The sequence below is a fragment of the Primulina tabacum genome, chromosome 13, assembly GCF_025594145.1.
Source record: "Primulina tabacum isolate GXHZ01 chromosome 13, ASM2559414v2, whole genome shotgun sequence".
In the NCBI taxonomy this organism is placed as follows: Eukaryota; Viridiplantae; Streptophyta; class Magnoliopsida; order Lamiales; family Gesneriaceae; genus Primulina; species Primulina tabacum.
This window is the reverse complement of record NC_134562.1, coordinates 38,623,622-38,642,821: the sequence shown is the minus strand read 5'-3', so window position 1 is coordinate 38,642,821 and position 19,200 is coordinate 38,623,622. Positions and strand designations below refer to the sequence as shown.

The 19,200-nt window shown below is 35.9% G+C and overlaps 4 protein-coding genes across 5 annotated transcripts; 3 read left to right on the top strand and 1 right to left on the bottom strand.

The window, feature by feature from the left end:
• The first annotated feature begins 271 nt into the window (after nt 1-271).
• LOC142522766 (uncharacterized) lies at nt 272-2,832 on the top strand. 2 transcript variants are annotated; one of them, XM_075626298.1, is made up of 4 exons: nt 272-839; nt 1,202-1,420; nt 1,764-2,131; nt 2,249-2,832. In XM_075626298.1, the coding sequence occupies exons 3-4, from the start codon at nt 1,962-1,964 to the stop codon at nt 2,772-2,774; spliced, it is 696 nt and encodes a 231-aa protein (XP_075482413.1). In that variant the 5' UTR covers nt 272-839; nt 1,202-1,420; nt 1,764-1,961; the 3' UTR covers nt 2,775-2,832. The 2 variants fall into 2 exon arrangements, with proteins under 2 accessions (XP_075482413.1, XP_075482412.1); XM_075626297.1 differs by having other exon boundaries at nt 272-1,420.
• Nucleotides 2,833-3,486: 654 nt separating this feature from the next.
• On the top strand, nt 3,487-4,810 carry LOC142523053 (uncharacterized). The gene is made up of 3 exons (XM_075626692.1): nt 3,487-3,977; nt 4,109-4,235; nt 4,412-4,810. Exons 1-3 carry the CDS (start codon nt 3,487-3,489, stop codon nt 4,808-4,810), a joined length of 1,017 nt encoding a protein of 338 aa, XP_075482807.1.
• Nucleotides 4,811-5,312: 502 nt separating this feature from the next.
• On the top strand, nt 5,313-8,725 carry LOC142523461 (uncharacterized). Its single transcript, XM_075627273.1, has 8 exons — nt 5,313-5,787; nt 5,898-5,931; nt 6,007-6,231; nt 6,822-6,911; nt 7,820-7,885; nt 7,961-8,052; nt 8,135-8,182; nt 8,359-8,725. The coding sequence occupies exons 1-8, from the start codon at nt 5,489-5,491 to the stop codon at nt 8,492-8,494; spliced, it is 990 nt and encodes a 329-aa protein (XP_075483388.1). The 5' UTR covers nt 5,313-5,488; the 3' UTR covers nt 8,495-8,725.
• Nucleotides 8,358-14,817, bottom strand: LOC142523460 (uncharacterized). Its single transcript, XM_075627271.1, has 14 exons — nt 14,586-14,817; nt 14,370-14,514; nt 13,775-13,842; nt 13,632-13,685; nt 13,459-13,542; nt 13,275-13,360; nt 12,963-13,043; nt 12,150-12,280; nt 11,502-11,543; nt 10,900-10,976; nt 10,727-10,817; nt 10,546-10,627; nt 9,942-10,014; nt 8,358-9,850 (listed from the first exon to the last, which is right to left on the bottom strand). The coding sequence occupies exons 1-14, from the start codon at nt 14,687-14,689 to the stop codon at nt 9,682-9,684; spliced, it is 1,287 nt and encodes a 428-aa protein (XP_075483386.1). The 5' UTR covers nt 14,690-14,817; the 3' UTR covers nt 8,358-9,681.
• Nucleotides 14,818-19,200: the final 4,383 nt, after the last annotated feature.

The window sequence follows — 19,200 nt, the reverse complement described above, 5'->3', positions numbered from 1 at the left end:
CTATAAATAGAGTTTCCTCCTTCATTCTGAAACCATCCCTTCTTCGAGTTTTCTCTTTTGTTCTCTTGTATTAAGAGAGTGTGTGTTCTCTTTGGAAACACAGTGAGTGAGTTGTACACCGTAAAATATTATAGTGGAATTCTTTTCATCTTACACGTGGTTTTTACCCTAATAATTTTTAGGGGTTTTCCATGTAAATCTCGGTGTCCGGTTTATTCTTTATTTTCGGGTTTTATTATCTCAAATTCCGCACGTGGGACCAACATATTTGTGGCTCTCTTTGTTTATAATTTTGCTAGTGCTGGATCAGTTTTTGTATGTGAGCATGCTTGTGATATGCTGCTATTGTGCTGGTTTGTGTGTTAAGAAAGTGGGGTTTTTTTTGAAGTCAGATTACTGAAATGGGGATTTTGTGCATAAAATTTTCATTTGATTTTGGCTTATGAAAGTGTTTTAGTGTCCTTTGTCTTGTCTCTGCTTTTTCTAGAGGTTACCATAATTATCTATTCTAATTTGGTGCACCTGTATTTGAATCCAACACTGAAGCAGCTTTGAAATATATGTTTTGGGCTACGCGATCATGAAAAACTTCTCTGTTCTTTTGCTTAAAGCTTGTTTTGTCTGTTTCAATTGTGCATTGTGAATTTGTGATATTAAAAGAACTCATTGTTGTTTTTTTTCTTTCTAATATCTGTAAGAATGCCAGAAGCAAATCAGATTATTCACTGAATGATTCAGATGTCAAAGCTGGTGCTGGACATGGGCCATATGCTTTTAAAAGTGTACAAAGTAGTTTGTCTGCAGAGTCTTATCGCTGCTGTCATGAAATAACTGTAAATGTAAGTATTTATTTGCTTTTCTCTACATCTAGTTCCAACTGTGAATCTGCTCTATGAAATTCATCTGGTTGTCGAATTATTTAACTAGATCAACCATTCCTATGAGCACCCTCCATTCTGCCCCTACCTGGTTTGAAGAGTTCCATTCTTAGCCAAGTCTTGAAATTTTGACTGTTGATTAATCTAACCATGTAGATTCTGGCATGCAACATGTGAAATCCTAAAGTTTGTTCCACTGCTAGTTTTATCCTATAGTTTTTTACTAGTTTATTTTTATTTATTCAGAACAAAAGGAACTTGTGTTTTTCTGAAACAGAAATTGGAGACAATATGCTTATCTAATGATGTTGGTTTTGCTTTAGGTGGTTAGAATAAGTGGACTTTTAGTTAGATTTTTTAAAACTCAAATGAAATAATTAGCTGGAATTATGAAACTGCCGTCAATTTGGAGCTGCTGCTATTCACGGAGACAAATCTCAAGGTGAGAGGGATCATGTCTTGAGTCAGTTTCGCAATGGAAGTTTTCCTGTGCTTGTAGCTACTGATGTTCCTGCTCGCGGTCTGGACATCAAGGACATCAGGTTGGTGGTTGTTATTCCTATCTTGCAGATTTGTTGCTGGTAGTATTGTAGGTTATCCTTCTGCTATAGATATCAACTATGTTTCTAGGAGAAATGAAAACTGCTGTCATTTTTAATAGTAGATATTTTCTTGTTAGTGCAGGAGGCATGTTTATTTTCATTTACGGGTTTATCAGTTGTGATCACCTGCCTCTTGATCTTGAACTTCTATTTGATTTTTCTGTGACTTTACTGGAAACATTTTCTTTAGTAACTTGTTGATTGTATTACAATAATCCACAACCTGCCATCATTCTGTCAGTGTTTGTGAATAATCTGACTCTATGATAGTTTTTCTTCCCAGGGTGGTGATAAATTATGACTTTCCTACTGGAATAGAGGACTATGTTCAGAGGATTGGAGTGCCACTGGAGTGGCTTATACCTTTTTCTGTGACCAGGACTTAAAGCATGCACCAGAGCTTGTCAAACTCTTGGAAGGAGCAGATCAACGTGTTCCTCCTGAAGTTCGTGATGTGGCTTCTTATGGTGGTGGTAGAGGAATGGGAAGGGGAAGAAGATGGAGTTCAGGTCCCGGTGAACATGATACAGGTCATGGTGGTGGACGTCACGATTCTTCATACGGTGGAAGATATGGGGGAAGGGGTGTATGGGGGATGTCATCATCTCCAGATAGGGTTAGCCGTAATAATGACCGTGGACAGCAAAATAGGTATGTTGTCTTGGCTGCTTTTAGTTTATTTGCAGCCTGCAGTTTTGATTTGTGAAACAACTTGCTTGTGTACGTTGGTTGGGCTTGTTTTATTTGACTTTGTTTGTATACTCGTAGACATGATTTTGAATCCTCTAATGTGCAAGATTCAAATGCCGCTTGGAGCCTCCCTTACAAGAGCTTTCATGAGAGCATGATGGCTGCTGCAAAGAACAGCAAGGAAAGCCCAAGTCGTGGCAAAAGCCCAAGCAGAAACTCAGGAGGGGGTGAGAACCATGATAGAGCTCGCAGTAGAAGCCGTAGCAGTGAGAGATTTGATGGGGCATCTGCTACTGCCACCCGATTCAGTTACCATGAATCTATGTTGGCTAAGGCTCGATCATCAGTATCTAAGAATGAGCCAACCTCCTGTCATGCTTACACTGATGCCAGGGATTGCAAGATTGATGGTGACCCCCAGAGCCGTCAAGAAAATTCACGCTCTTCACCTAATACTGATCAAGCATTGTTTGGAAACGACAAATCAACACCCATGAATCAAATCCCGGCCAGTTATATAGAGCAACGGGAGAGAGCTACTGTATCAGCAGAAGCAAGCATGGGAAATCAGGAGGACATGAGCATGTTTGAAACGACAGCTTGATGATCGTTTCATATAAAAAAAAAAAAAAAAGGGCCCTTTAACTACGCAAATGATAATTATGAGGCCAACAGAATAAATATTCAATTAATAAATAATATTATATTATATTATATTATATTATATTATATTATATAATGTATGAATGCTATAATAAAATTCGTTAGTCAAAACTCAACTTAAGCAATTATAGTTTGAATTACGAATGATAATGAATATACATAAATAGGAATTTATCATCAGTAAATGCATATTTGAGTGCCAACTAATAATTTAAAGACTAATTAATTGTGATGGAATAATGTATGATGAGTCAGAAAATTAAGGGAAAAAAAATACATTTGTAAAATAAAAACAACATTACATCTTATGAACTTAAGCTTTTAAACAATTAAAATTGATTCTGTGGCGAAAAATATATAGAATTCAAATAACAGAGCTTTTGTGAGAGTTGGATATGATATATCAGAGTTTCTTTTTCTTTTTTGGTTGAAGAAATTAATTTGCGTGTGACAATTAAATTCATCGTCATATAATACCTTATAATGTATTTGTAACGTACGGAGGAGAGGAGGCTAAAAAGTAGGCAATTAATATATATATATATATATATATATTTAATATATATATATATATAACAAGTCACGTCAGATTTCACTCCACACGAGCAATAGTTCCAGCATAAACTTCCTTCTTTCTGTGTCTGATTCTTTGCATGGATTTTGATACATTTGACAGAGAAAACTTTGTTTTGTTTTCAAAACCTTTTGAGGAAACGGATCATGCTCTGGGATTTTCTTCTTCACACTTTTTTAACAATTTTGATAATTTGATCATGGAGGGATCGTCGTATCATCTCCCCAACTTATTCCATTCTCCATTTTACGATCCTTTTGATCCCTTTCAAGCTTCTTCTTTTGCCAAGTTAAATCCAGATAATTATTCTGCTTTGCACTCGCCCGAAAAATTTGCTGAAGAAACACCAAATGGACACATGCACGGTTCCCAAAGCAGAAGAGTACTACAGGATGCTGCCCCGAAATCTCTGAATCAACCATTAGAAAAGAAGTCGTGTCTGATCCTCGACAATAATAATGCAAAACGAAAGAGAAACGATTCAAAGAAGAAGGAGACGGTGCATGCTAGAAGAATAATCGACAAGAAATCCGACATAATTAAAGGGCAATGGTCTACTGATGAAGACAGGTACGTACGTATTTGACCTGATCATCTTTTGGACACTGTACGAGTTTAATTTTGAATATATATATATATATATATATATATATATTCATTTTAGTTGTAAATTGTAAACAATCCATTTTAGTTGTAGCTAGGTTGTTAGAGAAGTTGGTGGAGAAGCATGGAGTACGAAAATGGTCCTCCGTTGCACAGATGCTTCCCGGGAGAATCGGAAAGCAATGCAGGGAAAGATGGCACAATCATTTAAAACCCAACATTAAGGTTTTTCCTTACATTTCAACCACCTTCCATTTTCCTATCCTTTAATTTCTTTCTTAATTCATTCATTTTTCCCGTTACTAGCTAGTACCTTTTATGTTTATACTCCAGCATACATTTCATGTGTTTAATTTATTAGATTAGAATGGCAATTAGCTTGGTAATATATTCAAAAACAGAAAGATCGATGGTCTGACGAAGAAGACAGAATACTGATCGAGGCCCACAGGCAAGTAGGCAACAGATGGGCTGAGATTGCACGAAGCTTGCCAGGAAGAAGCGAAAACACCATTAAAAACCATTGGAATGCCACTAAAAGAAGGCAGGTGTCGTCGTCCCGCAAGAACAACAATTCCATTTCTCCATTGCAAGACTACATAAAGAAGGTGATTTATTCAAGTAATGTAGACAGCTCCTCCTCAGATTCCATCTCTCCGTCCAAGAAACCAATAATATCGGCGAATACGGAGGCTGGAAAACATGAAACACGTGATCAGAGCAGCTTAATTGGGATGCAATTTGAGTTTGATCAGAAGGAGATGGATTTGATGGAGATGCTGGCGATTGAGCATATTTGAGACTTCGATGGTTTTATATCTCAAAATATATATTTGGGTCTTGAGATTATGATAATCATGCATACATTTTGGTTTGATTTAAATTAATTCCATTCGGACGTTTTTTGTTATTATTATTATTATTATTATATATTATTATTACCAGTAATATTGTTTATTAATTAATAAATAAATTCATGATTGAGGGTGATAAAAAATCCGAGATATATATATATATATATATATATATATAACATACAAATTATTTGAGATACGCAGCACGAAGGGTCCATCACGTGATATTGATTTTACAAAATCATAAATAATTGTACTTCTCTCAAGAAATTGAAGGTTATAACTTTTTAGAAGGACAAAAAATAATCAATTACCCAGATAATTCGATCTACGAAAATAAATGGTTTTTATATATTTTAAAAATATTAATTAATTATATAGAATTTTCAAAAAGTTTTTTTATTTAATTTAAATGAAAAAAAGAAGAAGAAGAAGATGATGATGACGATGACGGTGGTGGCCGAGTTTCTGGCAGCTACTACATACCCACCCACGTGTGATGAACAAATTAGGCCCTCTCATCTCTAATCATTAATTTCCGAGTTTTTTTGCTCATTTACGCGTGTTTGTTGTTAAAATAACTGGCGAGGAATATCAATCGGGGGGGTGTGTCGGTGTGACAGAATGCAGTTGCTGGCCGACGGTGATCCTACCTCCCTGAGTTATTGGTTGACATGGAGAGTATTGCTCTGTGTCATATGCGTCTTGGCATCAATTCTTGTCGGATCATATCTAATATGGAAATATGAAGGAGACGGGACAAGCAATGAGGGATGCTATAATCTATCGTGGATCCCTTGTCTGAAACAAATTCACCCAGTCTTTTTAATGTCCTTCCGTATCATCTCATTCTGTCTGCTTTTGGTTGCTCTCGGTTGTGATGTTGCTGTACATGGATTTGAATTGTTTTACTACTACACTCAGTGAGTCATTCTCCAACTTTGACAATACTTTTATAAGCACATAAAGTGGTGAATATTCTATTGATTGATAATTATGTCCTTTTTAATTCTACCTTTATCTTTTCCCCCAGGTGGACTCTCTCTTTATGTGTCATCTATTTTGGGGTATGATTTGCCATGCTGTTGATTCTGTTACTGTCAAAATTCTTTTACCTTGTTGTGTTTTATATTCTCTTGCAGTTTGGATCATTTCTTTCGATTCATGGATGTTTCCAGTATCCCAAAATAAATAACCACGGTAAGTGCCATGTGCCCGAGGATATGGAGAAAGGGTTGTATGCACCTCTGTCACAAGGAGCGGTCGACAGTGGAGTAAAATTATCTGAAAGATTGAACCACCCAGGAAAATCCCACGTTCTGCTCACTTCTGAATTTTGGGGTTATCTTTTTCAAGTCTTGTTTCAGGCATGCCTTCTAAATGTTGCTTTTTGAATACGATATATTAACTGATCTGTTCGTTGACTAGGCTCTGAAATCCAAACTTTTTTATGGTCTTTTGGATCTTGTTCTTTGCTTTTCTTTCGTTACATTGTCTTACTCTCTCCCATGAAAACCTATTTTGTGGTAGTAATTCATTACACATGGGAGGTCTCAAACCCAAAAAACTTAAGGCAACGTCTTAAAAGTTCTATTTCCAAAATGGCCTTCAACCATGTTTGGGAAAAAACAAACAAAAAAAGTTTAAAAAGCGAAGTGGTTATATTTCAAAATTTTGGTCCATCTAAGTCATTGTTTATTTAAAATCTCTCCTTGAAAGTGTGTTACATATGCTTTATAGTTGTCTGTTTATTCAAACACCTTCTACAAGTGAGCTGGCCATTTTGAATATTTGTTCTTCACTTTTGGTTGTGAATCTGAAATAGTGTCATCACTTAATTTAGGTATGCAATGGTTATCATGTAATTGAATTTCATCACCCAAAGCCAACATTCAATTTTCTTGGTTATATTTTTTTGGCTCGTTAAGTTGATCTGATCATGCTTACCAATGAACAGATAACAGCAGGAGCGGTAACACTAACAGATGTTGTTTACTGGTGCGTGATTGTCCCATTTCTGTCAATCAGAGATTATGAGATGAGCTTAGTAAGTAATTACGTAACAAACAAAATAAATCCACTGTGCTTCTGCTCTTGACTGCTCTTTAGTGATATTGAAGCTATCAATGCCATGCTTGCCATCATAAGAAATGATGGCGTGCTTTATGATCACTACTGACTTGACATAATGATAGGAAATAGAAAATTGTACCTCAATTATGTAAACCTAGTTTACCTGATTGATTTCATTAACAAAAAAAAGGCGACAAGTCTGGTTGGATGTGATTTACAACTGGCCGCCCTTTCTACTCTTCTTAGAAACTGTATGCTCATTGCCCTGTTTCCTAAATACAATCAAATCTTTTTAGCCATCGTGTTCTGAAATCTTGAACAAATCTTTTGTTCTGCAACATTGCCTCTATTTGCAATGTGCGTCAGATGCACGGACGACAAAGATTCTTCGAATGGATGTTGCGAGGGTGTGTTTGTTTTAAATTGCTTTCTAAAATTGATGGACCTTTCTAGAATTATTTGAAATTATGCCATTTGCATAACATAGTTAGTCACTATAGTCAATTTGTGCATACATTCTGCATAATTTACAGCTTACTCCAATCTCCCAGTATTTCCACATTGTTTCTTGAAGTTGCATATTTTCCATCTTTGTATACTTACCTTTTGATAACAAGTATCTCTGTGCCCTACTCTGTTTCTTTTGGATGAACATTTTCTTCTTTATGTACTAATCTTTTGATTATAACTACTCTCTATCCTAGTGTCAGAATCCTGGCTAATTCGGGGCCCAGGGTTCTACGATGCTGATGTAATTATACATTCGCAGGATGCCAATCTTTCGTCTGAAATGCCAAAATATATACTCTTCGCGCTATCTCCTCTGCTTATTTTTTGACGTTGTTAATGTTGCCTCTCTTATACATTCATTTGTTTTATTAGTTGACAGTTTTAGTACATTCCCTTGGCGCTGTCTTGCTTCTTGGTGACACAGCTATAAATAGTCTGGTGAGCTGCTATCATATTTCCTGTATTATTTTTGTTGATTTCACTCAGCATTTGATCTTGAGATATTTCTTCCAGAGATTTCCATGGTTTCGAATTTCCTACTTCTTCTGGTGGACGGGTATCTACGTTATTTTCCAGTGGATTGTTCATGCCTTTGTGTCAATTTGGTAACTGCAGTTTATCTAGCGTTTATTCATAGGAGAAAGATTTGTATTTCATTGTCTCACCAGCAATAGTTGTATGTTTTAGGTGGCCATATCCATTTCTTGACTTGTCAAAACCTCTAGCTCCATTGTGGTAAGTTCGTTTTTTCCTATCATCTTTCTTGAAAAGTATTTTCCAATTTGCAAGGAAATTTAGACTGTAGCAGGTACGTAGAGACACTGAGAAATGAAAATGAAACAAAACATAACATTTATGGATGATATTCGTTACATTACAAAAGAAGTTTTTTCCTTTATTTAATTGGGCAGGTACTTGTTGGTGGCACTAATGCACGTACCATGCTATGGAATATTTCTACTAGTTGTGAAAACGAAACACTTGATCATGTCCAAATTGTTCCCTACTTGTTATCAATGCTCCCATAATACCGCTTTACAACAGTGAAGACGGGATTGGACAGAAAATTGTCACGAAGATTCGTGCAAACTTCATTCATTCACGAGGAAGTTCAACTGTTTTGGCCGTCCAACTACTTCCAAGCTTTACTTGATGTGATGTACGTTCTCAGTATGGATCGACTTAAAATTGAATGAAGATCAGCTTTATGTTTCTTAATGCTCTCTAATATCTCGCACTCTAAAATTCTCTCTTCAAAAAGAGGTGATTTATCTGTCATTTGCCTTCAGTTGCATGTGCTATTTACGAGTGTGTGTTATTTTTGCCCTCTTCGTATTTCTCTTCAATTGCATGTGCTATTTACTAGTGTATATTTATTTATTGGTCGCAATTTGTTTACCAGTATATTGAAATAAACCAATAGCGTTGGTGTTTTTTTCCTGAATTTCTTGATTTTGTTATAAAAACCCTTTCGATTTATATAAATATATAACGTGGTAAAACACAAGACTTGAAATTTTTATTCTTAACTGGTTCAAATTTACATTATCTAAGCATCAACTGTCCACAACCCACGCAATCCAGTTCACTGTATAAATAACTTGGTTTGATTCATTTTTCGCTATATTACATCAGGATTCGTCACGCTTTTGTTCGAGGACTACAGGAACCTTTTCCAGGTGATCACCACGTAGCACCACTTCAATAAGCACCTAAGCAACCAAAAATCAATCATGAGAGCCCGATAAGATTTCTTTCCTTCCTTGTCGGAAATGATCATGGCAATTTCATATTTCTCAAAAATTGAGTATTCGGGCAAACTTGAAGATTTTTTTTGAACATGTCCACTTTTCCCTAATAACCATAATTATCTCAAATAATTTCCATTTGTAAAATCAATTTATTAACATCTTATTTCGGAATTTTCAAAAAACAATCACTTCAACACGCATTTCCGCAATTTGTATTCGAACAATGTTCCAAATCCATCTTCTAAATAAAAGGAAAGACATCAAGATCCTCCTGCCAATACCTGAAACTAATTTTGGAAAAAAATAATGTATCCAGCAGCATTTCTTCCGGCCCTTACACTCCAGTTGATCTCCCCCGGTTATGCAAGGGCAAATTAGTATTGTAAACAGAAGAAACGGGGATATCCAAAAAAGCAAAAAAGTTCTTCCATCTTTGTAGAACTTGATCGATGCCAACATAACAAAATCAAAATTACCCAAGATTTACAAAATTTTATTCAAGGGTCTCAATTCCTTGGGTATGCCATCAAAATTTCCAGAATTCACATCAGATTGGAGCATCGGTCTTTCACCAATTTTCCAGTGGATGCCCTCTGCTAAATGCTCTTTGTTTGGGGTCAGCATCACGAAATTGGGATCTGCCCTTTGATAACTAAGTATGGTAAAAAGATAGAAGCAAATCAGAATTGAGCAGCAGTAAATGAAACCAATCTTCGACGAAATCAGAGAGACTACGATGGAACCTTGCTTCTCTAATGTTGTCGACACATATACCCAATCCAAATGATGTCTCCCTCTTTATGCGATCTCTAACAGCTGCGAACCAAAAGTTGCTATTATTCAAAAGAATGCCATAACACCGTCTCTTTTTTTATTCTACACACTAATTGCATATACTTAATATGCTACAAACAAGGGAGAATGTTTTCCTACGATCTTGGGGGAAATCATCGTCTTTATTTTGAAAGCAAGCAAGGTTTAGTTCTATTTTTACTTTTTCCGCCATGAAATTCTTATGATTAACAAATTCAGGGTTAACAAATTAGTGATTTTCCAATGCAGCATGCCAAAAGAGACCAAAATTATGTTCTGTTTAGGCCTTCAGAGTTTTATATATAAGTAGTACATATGACAGAATAACACAGTGAGGTGATTGTATGTGTGCTGTATTGGTGAAATCAACGTGCCAGCTTAGTCATTACCAAGACATGTACAGATTGCATAGTAGGCCAGAGACATCACTCTAGCAGACCATAGAAAGTAAATAAACATCAAAATGAAATTAAAAAATATGGGAAATAAAACTCCAAGTAACTAGAGTACTAGACAGGAAAACACAAATGATACCTGACAAGCTAAAAGTGAAGGAAGGTTTCCACCATGATTTGAAAGCCAAAGCAATGGACGAGCTAAGAGGCCCTGCCTTTCCCTAAAGAAGCCGCACTGGTAACTGTTACTTTTTTTACTAGAAAATTTTACAGATATTAAAGAACAAACTAAAGGTTGATGTTCCAAGTAAGTGTATTACCTTGAGTAAGAAGTTTTTATTGGCTTGCCAAGATGCGGCAACTTGAAAAGTTGAATCTTGAATGTTGTTCGTAGCCTTTACATCATCAACCCTTCATAAAAAAGAATTAAATGTAATCAAAATCCTCTCAAACAAAAACCGACTCAATTTGTCCAACAAATGGATGGAATTACCGTGTTTGTAACTCAAAACCGAAGTCAATGTAATTTGTGATTCCAACGATCTCATTTTCTTCAAGTGGATTTTTTATCTGTATCAAAGGAGAAGTAGATTATTGACTTATTGTTAATTATATGTTTAGCATGGAACATCCCATAGCAGCAACTGGTTGGCTAACATGAAATTCATAAATTTTCAAATATCAGGATTGTGACGAAATCTTCATTTAAGATCGAAACCACAATTATCGAATGATGGTCTGAGACTCTGAATAATGTGCTTTTGCATTCAATCAAAGATACCACTCGATCAAATTCACCAAATGATTACATTGTGCAGTATGCAATATTTATACATTTTTATTCAGATGCCTCAGCAATGGTTCGAATCCAATACCAGCAAAAAAAACCAACTATATCGTTAACCGATTTGTAGCATATTGTTCAGGATGATGAGTAATTACAAGCACATCACTTTCATCATTAATATTTTTCTGCCATGCGCATCTACAGCAACGCAAAAAGCTTAAACTGGAACACATTCAAAAGAGCAAGAAAAGACCAAGAAAATGAAACATACACACACAGAGAGAGAATGCAAGAGAGGGGAAAGATACCCGTCTCTGAACCACCACATGCTGATAGAAAGAAGCGATGAACTGCATTACATAAGTAATAAGAAGTTAATTCAAGTCAACACCGAGGAAAGAAAAATAACGCACATGAATCACATCAGGAGGGAAGCTGTTTCCTGATTGACAACGGTCAAAATTTATTTATTCTCACAGGTGCATGTTTTTGTACGTTCAATAATCTTCATTCATAGGAAGACCTTTCATCCTCCTCTACTGATAAATCCAGATTTTTATGACTAATGGCTATCAGATAATATCATAATAAGTATAAACCTTGAGAGGCATGCAATGGCTAAAATTAGAACCCCTGCTACAGACTTTACAGGCTCTAGCATGTTCACCACTGAATAAGGCCAAGATACTTGACAATGCATTAATGCAAGATCTGACATATATATGCCATCTTAGCTTTATTCTATCCGCTTTTTTGATAAGATATATGGTTTAAGTCCATGCTTTAGAATTCTTCTTCATGGAATATATGAGCATAATTTATAATACAATTGTCACATCTTTCAAAATTATCTAAAAAGCTTGCTCTGCCAGCTAACAATATCGGAAGTTGACACAGAAAAAAAAAATCTAGTCGACGAACGACTAACAAAATAAATGGTCTGAAAACTCAAGAACCTGTGAGTTTTTTGCAAGTTCAAGTCCAAAATTGAAGGAGGGGCTCAATGGACTGCCTGATCCCAATCCATAACCAATTGCACAGCTCCAGTTTTCTAAGTTTTTGAGTCTTGCTCCATCTTTGCTTCCAACTAAAGACAACATTGTATTGTATAAAATAAATGCCATAATATTTTCCGTAGTTATTTGAATGAAGTGCAAAAGAACATGAATAATACGGTTTAACTCCACAAAGTTACACAATTGTTCTTTATTTATTTAAAGGAATATAAGCTGAGAGAAGCAAAATCAGATAAGGGTGTAATAAACAACAAGCCCTACGAATACAGCACCTTTAATAAAGCAATGAAAATCAAATAACAATTAAAAAGAAAAAGGAAGAAGCTTAATGCAGTGCAGAAAAATAAACAATCACATGTTAAAAATCAAAGTAATTCTGGACAATTCTGAACCATGACATGAGTAACAACTCACAAAGATGACTTGATAATACTTATGATTTTCTTCGTAGACCTCCAAAAAAAACAATACGAATCTAAAGATCACTTTAACATCCTCTGAAAGTCGTTGAACTTTTTTTGACAGCTCACAAATCAAGGAAAACTGAGAAACAAACAAAATCTTTAAGCATTCGACGAAGAAGAAAGTGTGGCAAAATCAGTAGCCCAGTAAAGATGTCCTATGTTGTTTCAAAATGATTGAAATGAGGTCCTTAAAGGAGACAATATTAGAACAATAGGCTAGTATATTACTATTTATTTTAAATAAATGCAGGTGAAAAAAGACAACAATGTCCTCACCCAAAACACTTACATTTAGGTTCATATTGAATGCCCGCAGTTAATCTTCCCATCTTGCTAACCAACCATGCGTTTTTTGGAAGTTCATCTCCCGCTGTAGAGGAAATAAATAAAATCATAATTCCTGCTCATGAAAACTATGATTTGTGCATGTATGCCGGTATTTGCCATCACAATCAGCTTATCATGATAATCTTACAACCTAAGCTTTTGTTTCAATTGAGATGCTATGAAATTTGCACCTTTACAAGTTACCATTAAACATGAAATCCTGCTATGTCCAAGCATAAAAAAATTGATCAACTGTGTAATGCCGATGACATACAAGTGAAAGGAATTACTGTAGCTCCAAATGAAAGATTCGAAGAGCCATATCTCAAGCCCATAACACCATAATCTTCAGAAGACACTCTGCAAGATAAAAAAATGCAACAAACAAACTGCATGAGGCTGGGTAAACCAACTTAGTTGATGGCGGTCAAGACTATAATCACATAAGCCGAAGTGACCTTTGTTTCAAAAGCAGTGGGAAAATGCCAAATGCTCCAAACCCAAATTTGGGGTAGTATGCACAGGATCTCATCAGCAAAATCCTACGTGGCCAGCATATATAAAAATATAAAGACATGTCGTACCACTGTTTACAGATAATAAAGGTGCATGATGTTGTTGGAGCTCTTACGGTTCAGTGTTTGATACAAAAAGGTCAATAAATGTGTGAGGATCATCAACATCACTGCAAATAATCAATGATATTTGTTCATTTAAGAGATAACTTTAATTGTAAAAAAACCGTACTGTGTGAAATCAAATCGCTATTGAGACCTTTGCCAGCGAAATTGTGCATTCCCGACAATTTTTTCCTCAGGTTTGTGATCAACAGGACCAGCAACCTACACAGGCTAAGGATCAGTGACATCTCATTATGTCAATGTCATTTGATTTATATACATATAACATGATCAGCTAATCCTCCCACACTGCGATAATCCTCCAAAAGAAATGAAAGATAACACACAATGAAAAAATGACTGGTGCATCAACTACTTCAATTGTCTCATACAAAGAATTGCTACACCCAGTATCCGAGAGAAGGTAGCTGGTGACATATTTGAGATCAGAGCTACAGGTCATTGTTTTACTCGAAGAGTCGTGAAAAAAAGATACTCGGAAATGATTTGGTTACTTTAAGTTTTTAAAGTTCAAGCTCTGTAATATTTAGCTAATGTTTGCAGTGATGGCTGTCAAATATTGAGCCTTTCAGAGCCCTCGAAATTGTCTAGTAGTACAACTGCTATACACCAAAAGTTAAAGACTGTGTCCCAAAATTTGGTGCTACTCTAGGTCAGACGTTAACGTGAATGTGATAAGTTTAAGAGTATGAAGTGATATGCTATGATGTATATCATTAGAAGGATACAGTGGCAATCAAGTCAACATGAGGATCATCAATCGGTTTGAGCATGATCCTGGCGCTAAAATGTTTTGCTTCTTCAAAGTAATCCTCGAAAAGGCATCTCAAAGCCAGCTTCCCAAACAAAAAGTTGTAGGATGATTCCAGCATTCTGCATCACGTTATATATAACTTGTAACCAAATATCCTTCTTCAAAGGTTTAAAAAAAACATATTTTGGACCTGGTACGGGCAGCGAGAGGAGGGAAATCGAAGAGTGGAGGAACCAGCACCATTGGGGGGGGAGGAGGAGGAGGCTCTACGACACCAGACCACCAGTTCCCCATGTCCTTTACGGTAATGAGATAGAAGACGAAAAACTGTGCAACCGAGGATTGGAGTGTGAAGAGAGAGGAGAATGGTGGGTTAGTTATTTCGGAGCGAATTTTCTGATCCCTCGCGGTGACCGTTTCCCACTTCATAAAACGACGACGTGGCGGGTTTTGGGCCTACACTAATTCTTTGCTTCTCTCTTTTACTTGTTTGTTTTTTCATTCATGGATTCAAATCAATTTGAAATCGGATTCAACTTTTAAAGCTAAATAATAATCTACATTGATCTAATTTTTCTGACACTGTAAATTTCTCAATAAAATTAGTTTCTAAAATTCGAATAATTCACAAATGCACGAGTCAAAATATAATATTGTGTACAAAATACGAGTATTGTTTCCGCGTTAGACACATTTATTTTAAGCTAAATTATTTAGTTAATTACAATGAAAATAAATTAATTTATTAACCAAATTAAAATTCAAATAAAAAGAAAAAAACAAACAAAATATAAATAATTGAAACTAAAATAATGAGCAAACAATTGTTAGGATGTTAATTCACCCATCCCTTAATTTTCTTCTAATGATTGAATTTCAATTCTTAAGTCGTGATTTTGACGGAATTCCCTAATCTATCAATATAATTTGTCGAGTTATATTAATCTAGTTAACAAAATGCAATAATCAAGTGTCATTGTGTTGTTTAACAATTGTAATTGCATTAATAAACATTAGAAACTTCTAGCTTTCAACTTTTGGTCTATAACTATCAACGTATACCTAACCTCATATGTTTATGCAAGTTGTAGATCCATAAATTATGTTATTCTATTATGTTAAAAAAATATTTTATCGGTCTCAATTATAACATATAAAATCACTTCGAAGTTGATCATGCTCTAAATATGCAATAAACATAATACCATAATCAAGTGTGTTCAAGAATAAAATTCGATCTTAGAAAAGAAATCAATACATTAATGTTTGGGGGTATGCTCTCCTAGATCCGATCCTAACTACAATAAGATAAAAGAATAAAACACTTGTCCGTATTCTTGTTATTCACTTGGATTTTTCACATGGTCTCCATTCGTTTTTCTCTTGCATGAAAGCTATGTTTTTTCATCAATCTGACCAATAATATCATATTCTAGGGTTACTCCTAAATAATGCATCCAAAAATACATCAAGTTAGAAAACAAAATAATCCAACAAATCTTTCTATATCGATTCGCGCTGGGGCAATTGAAAGTAACCGCCCTAGAGCGACTTCCACTGTCTGGTTCCTTGGAGATTCATTTGAGCGCGCTAGGGAGGTAATAAATTACTACCCTAGCAAGAAGTTTATTGCTCCAGCTTTTCACTTTTCATGCCTTTGTGATGGGACGGTCGAAAATACCCACCCTAGTGAGTCTAATGACTCGGCAAACCATAATCTTGGTAACAAGTAATACATATACAATCACATGTAACAGTGAAAATATTTTTACTTAAAATAACATTTCATGAACAAGTATAAACATAAACATTTTTCCTTTCATCATAAATATTTCATTTTCATCATATACGTATACGTTTCCTTTTCGTTGAATTCAGATCGTTAATTATGACTTTCGTATTAGGTGGGTGTCGATGGATCCATCTATGTATTACCACAGTACTGGGCGGCGGAGACATCAGCGACGCTCTCATCCGTCAACTGAGTCTTGACCTTACATATCATCATAATCATTGTATCATCGTATTAATCACAATTACTTCACATCCTTCAACTTTTCGTATTTTCACCACTTATTAAAATTCAAGCATATAATAATCGTTTTTCTTTTAGACCAAGCATGCAACATATCTTTTAGCATTAACGTTCCATCATAAAAATTCCACAAACATTTTAAAATAAACATATCAACACATTTTACAGCATTCATGGTACTGCAACGACGTTTACTATTTTTCAGGTGTAAAATGACCGTTTTACCCCTATGCATAAAATTTCTTGCTTTCGATTTTTTCCTACTTTTGTTGACACTACACCATCCCAAATAATTATTTGAGTTTAAATAAATTTTCTTATATTTTTATTTAGCTTAAATTCATGGCTTTCGATTTAATTTCATAATTATTAATTAGTAGAGCGTTTTAATCCCGAATTAATTCGAACTTTAATATTAAATTCTCAAATTTAACATAGACTTTTTATTGTCTAAATTACCCTTGTGAGCCATGAGCCACCCCCGTAGACCCACAGTTCAAGCCCTAAGCTTCTAAACCCAAAATTCAAACCTTAACAAGACACCCTCGAGCCACCTTGCGATTTCTTCGAGCCAAGTCCAAGCCACCTCGAGCCAAACTCTGCTCAGACCACCTAGGGACCTTAGTGACCAGCCTTGGCCCAATTAACCAGCCTCTAGCCCAAGCCTTTAGTCCCAGCATGAGCCGCGGTCGTAACTTGTTTCCTAGGACTCTAGTTCAACAAGGACTCTAAGCCCGAGCCACACCCGAGCTCCAGCCCTCCGAACCAACCCTAGACCCTCCTCAAACCTAGCCTAGACCACCCTGCTCAAGCCTGGACCCTCCATGCAGCAGCCCCTCGCGGCTGCATCCCTATGCGCATGGGAATAGTCCATGCGATCATGGGCTCTTCCCTAGCGACCAGCCACAAGTCCTAGCCCTGCTAGGACCCTCCCAAACCCTTGACCATGACCCTTATCGAGCCCCAGACCAGTCCATGTGAGAACCTGAAGTTCCAGCAGTAGCAGTAGCAACAGCTAGCAAATTTCAGCAGAAGCTAAAAATTCCAGCAGAAGCTAATATTTCAGAAGCTGGTATTTTTCCAGCAGATTGGAATCCAGCAGCAGACAACAGATAAAATCCAGCAGCAACAGCACGAAATCCCAGCAGACAGTTACTAATTCAGACCATAGCTTGTAACTGAAGCATTTAACACGAAATAAAGATTGTTAATGTCAGATTATGGCCTTAATTGGGAGGCTAACAATTAGAATTTCACCTATAAATATCACCCTCAAACCTCTGAATTGGTTTACCAAAAATCTGGAGTTATCACTTGAAATTAGAGCTAAGAGAGTACATTTTCGAAGCTGTAAAATCCAGTAGCAAGGCAAGCAGATTTCCAGACTTCAACCGAAATTCTTTAAGCAAATTACTGTAAGTGGGCTTATGTATAAATATCTTGAAACCCGTTTGATACTTCTGTTTCTAAGTTCAGTTTCTGTATGTTTGATTTCTGATATATGATTTTGAAGCACTGAAACTCCCTAGTGAACTAATGGTAGGAATATATATTCTGAACATTTCTGAATTCTGATTCTGATTCTGATTCTGGCCTCACCCCTTAGATGAGAGAACATATAGGGGACTGATATCAGTTTAGCCATGAAATTCACTAACGTGCTCAGTGTTTACTAATTCTGATTTCTGTTCTGAAACCTGTGATATCTGAATTCTGATTTCTGTTCTGAAAAGATGAGTTTCTGTATATTATGGTATTACTGTTTTTGTTGAAAATGGTTTCGAAAACTGGGAGTTATTCCCGTCCCTACTTACTGAGTGACAACCATATCACTCACCCACTAAACCCATCTCAGATAATAACGAGGAAGAAATATTAGAGGAGAAAGAGCAGATCCAGTTCTGGGGCTGGTGAAGAATATTATTGTTTTCAGTTTATGTTATGTTATGTTAATTCCGCTGTATCTGTTAAGGCAATGTTGTGTCTGGTTTTACATTTCCGCTGTAAAACATCAGTATCCGAGTTGTAACAGACAATTGATTTATTTCGTATTATGAATAAAAGACTGATTTCTGAATTCTGTACTCTGAGGCTTGTTGTTGTCGAATGTAAATTTGAGAACAACGCCGGTGTCAACCAACCTCCGTCCCGGAGCGTGACAGTCCAGCCATGGCCAAGCCCTCGGTGCATAACCCCTTAACCGAATCCCTAGTGCCCAACATGCCATATTCTTCGTTCCAGCACTATCCCTTCGTGTGCAGCCTTCAACGATGACTCGTGTGACTCCTAACACGCTATAAAATCGTCCCCTCAAGTCACCCTTACATGGCAGCACCTTCATGCAACAATATCATGGGTTTTGGATCATGAACACGTTGGTTAACAATTTTCTTGTCATTGCATCCAAAGAGTTAGAAAAAATTCAGTTAAAGAGATATTTCAAACAATTATGATACCTGGAGGTGTTTGCTAAATTATCGAATCTCCATTACGCTAAGTAGAATAAATCTTCGTTTTATTAAGAAAAATTTGAGAATATTTGTTTATAAAACATGTTGAATCAAGAAATTTTATGTTTTGATGTTAACAAATAATGAAGCTGAACTGGTCCAATTGAACAAAATTGATACGGTCCAAACTGAAATAGTTCTTATCAGAATCAGTTTGCACCAGCAGACAAAACTGATTGCAACAGTATACGATACAAACTTGATCGTAATAATACACGACTATCAGAAATATGTTATGGACTAAAAAACAAGCCAACTGA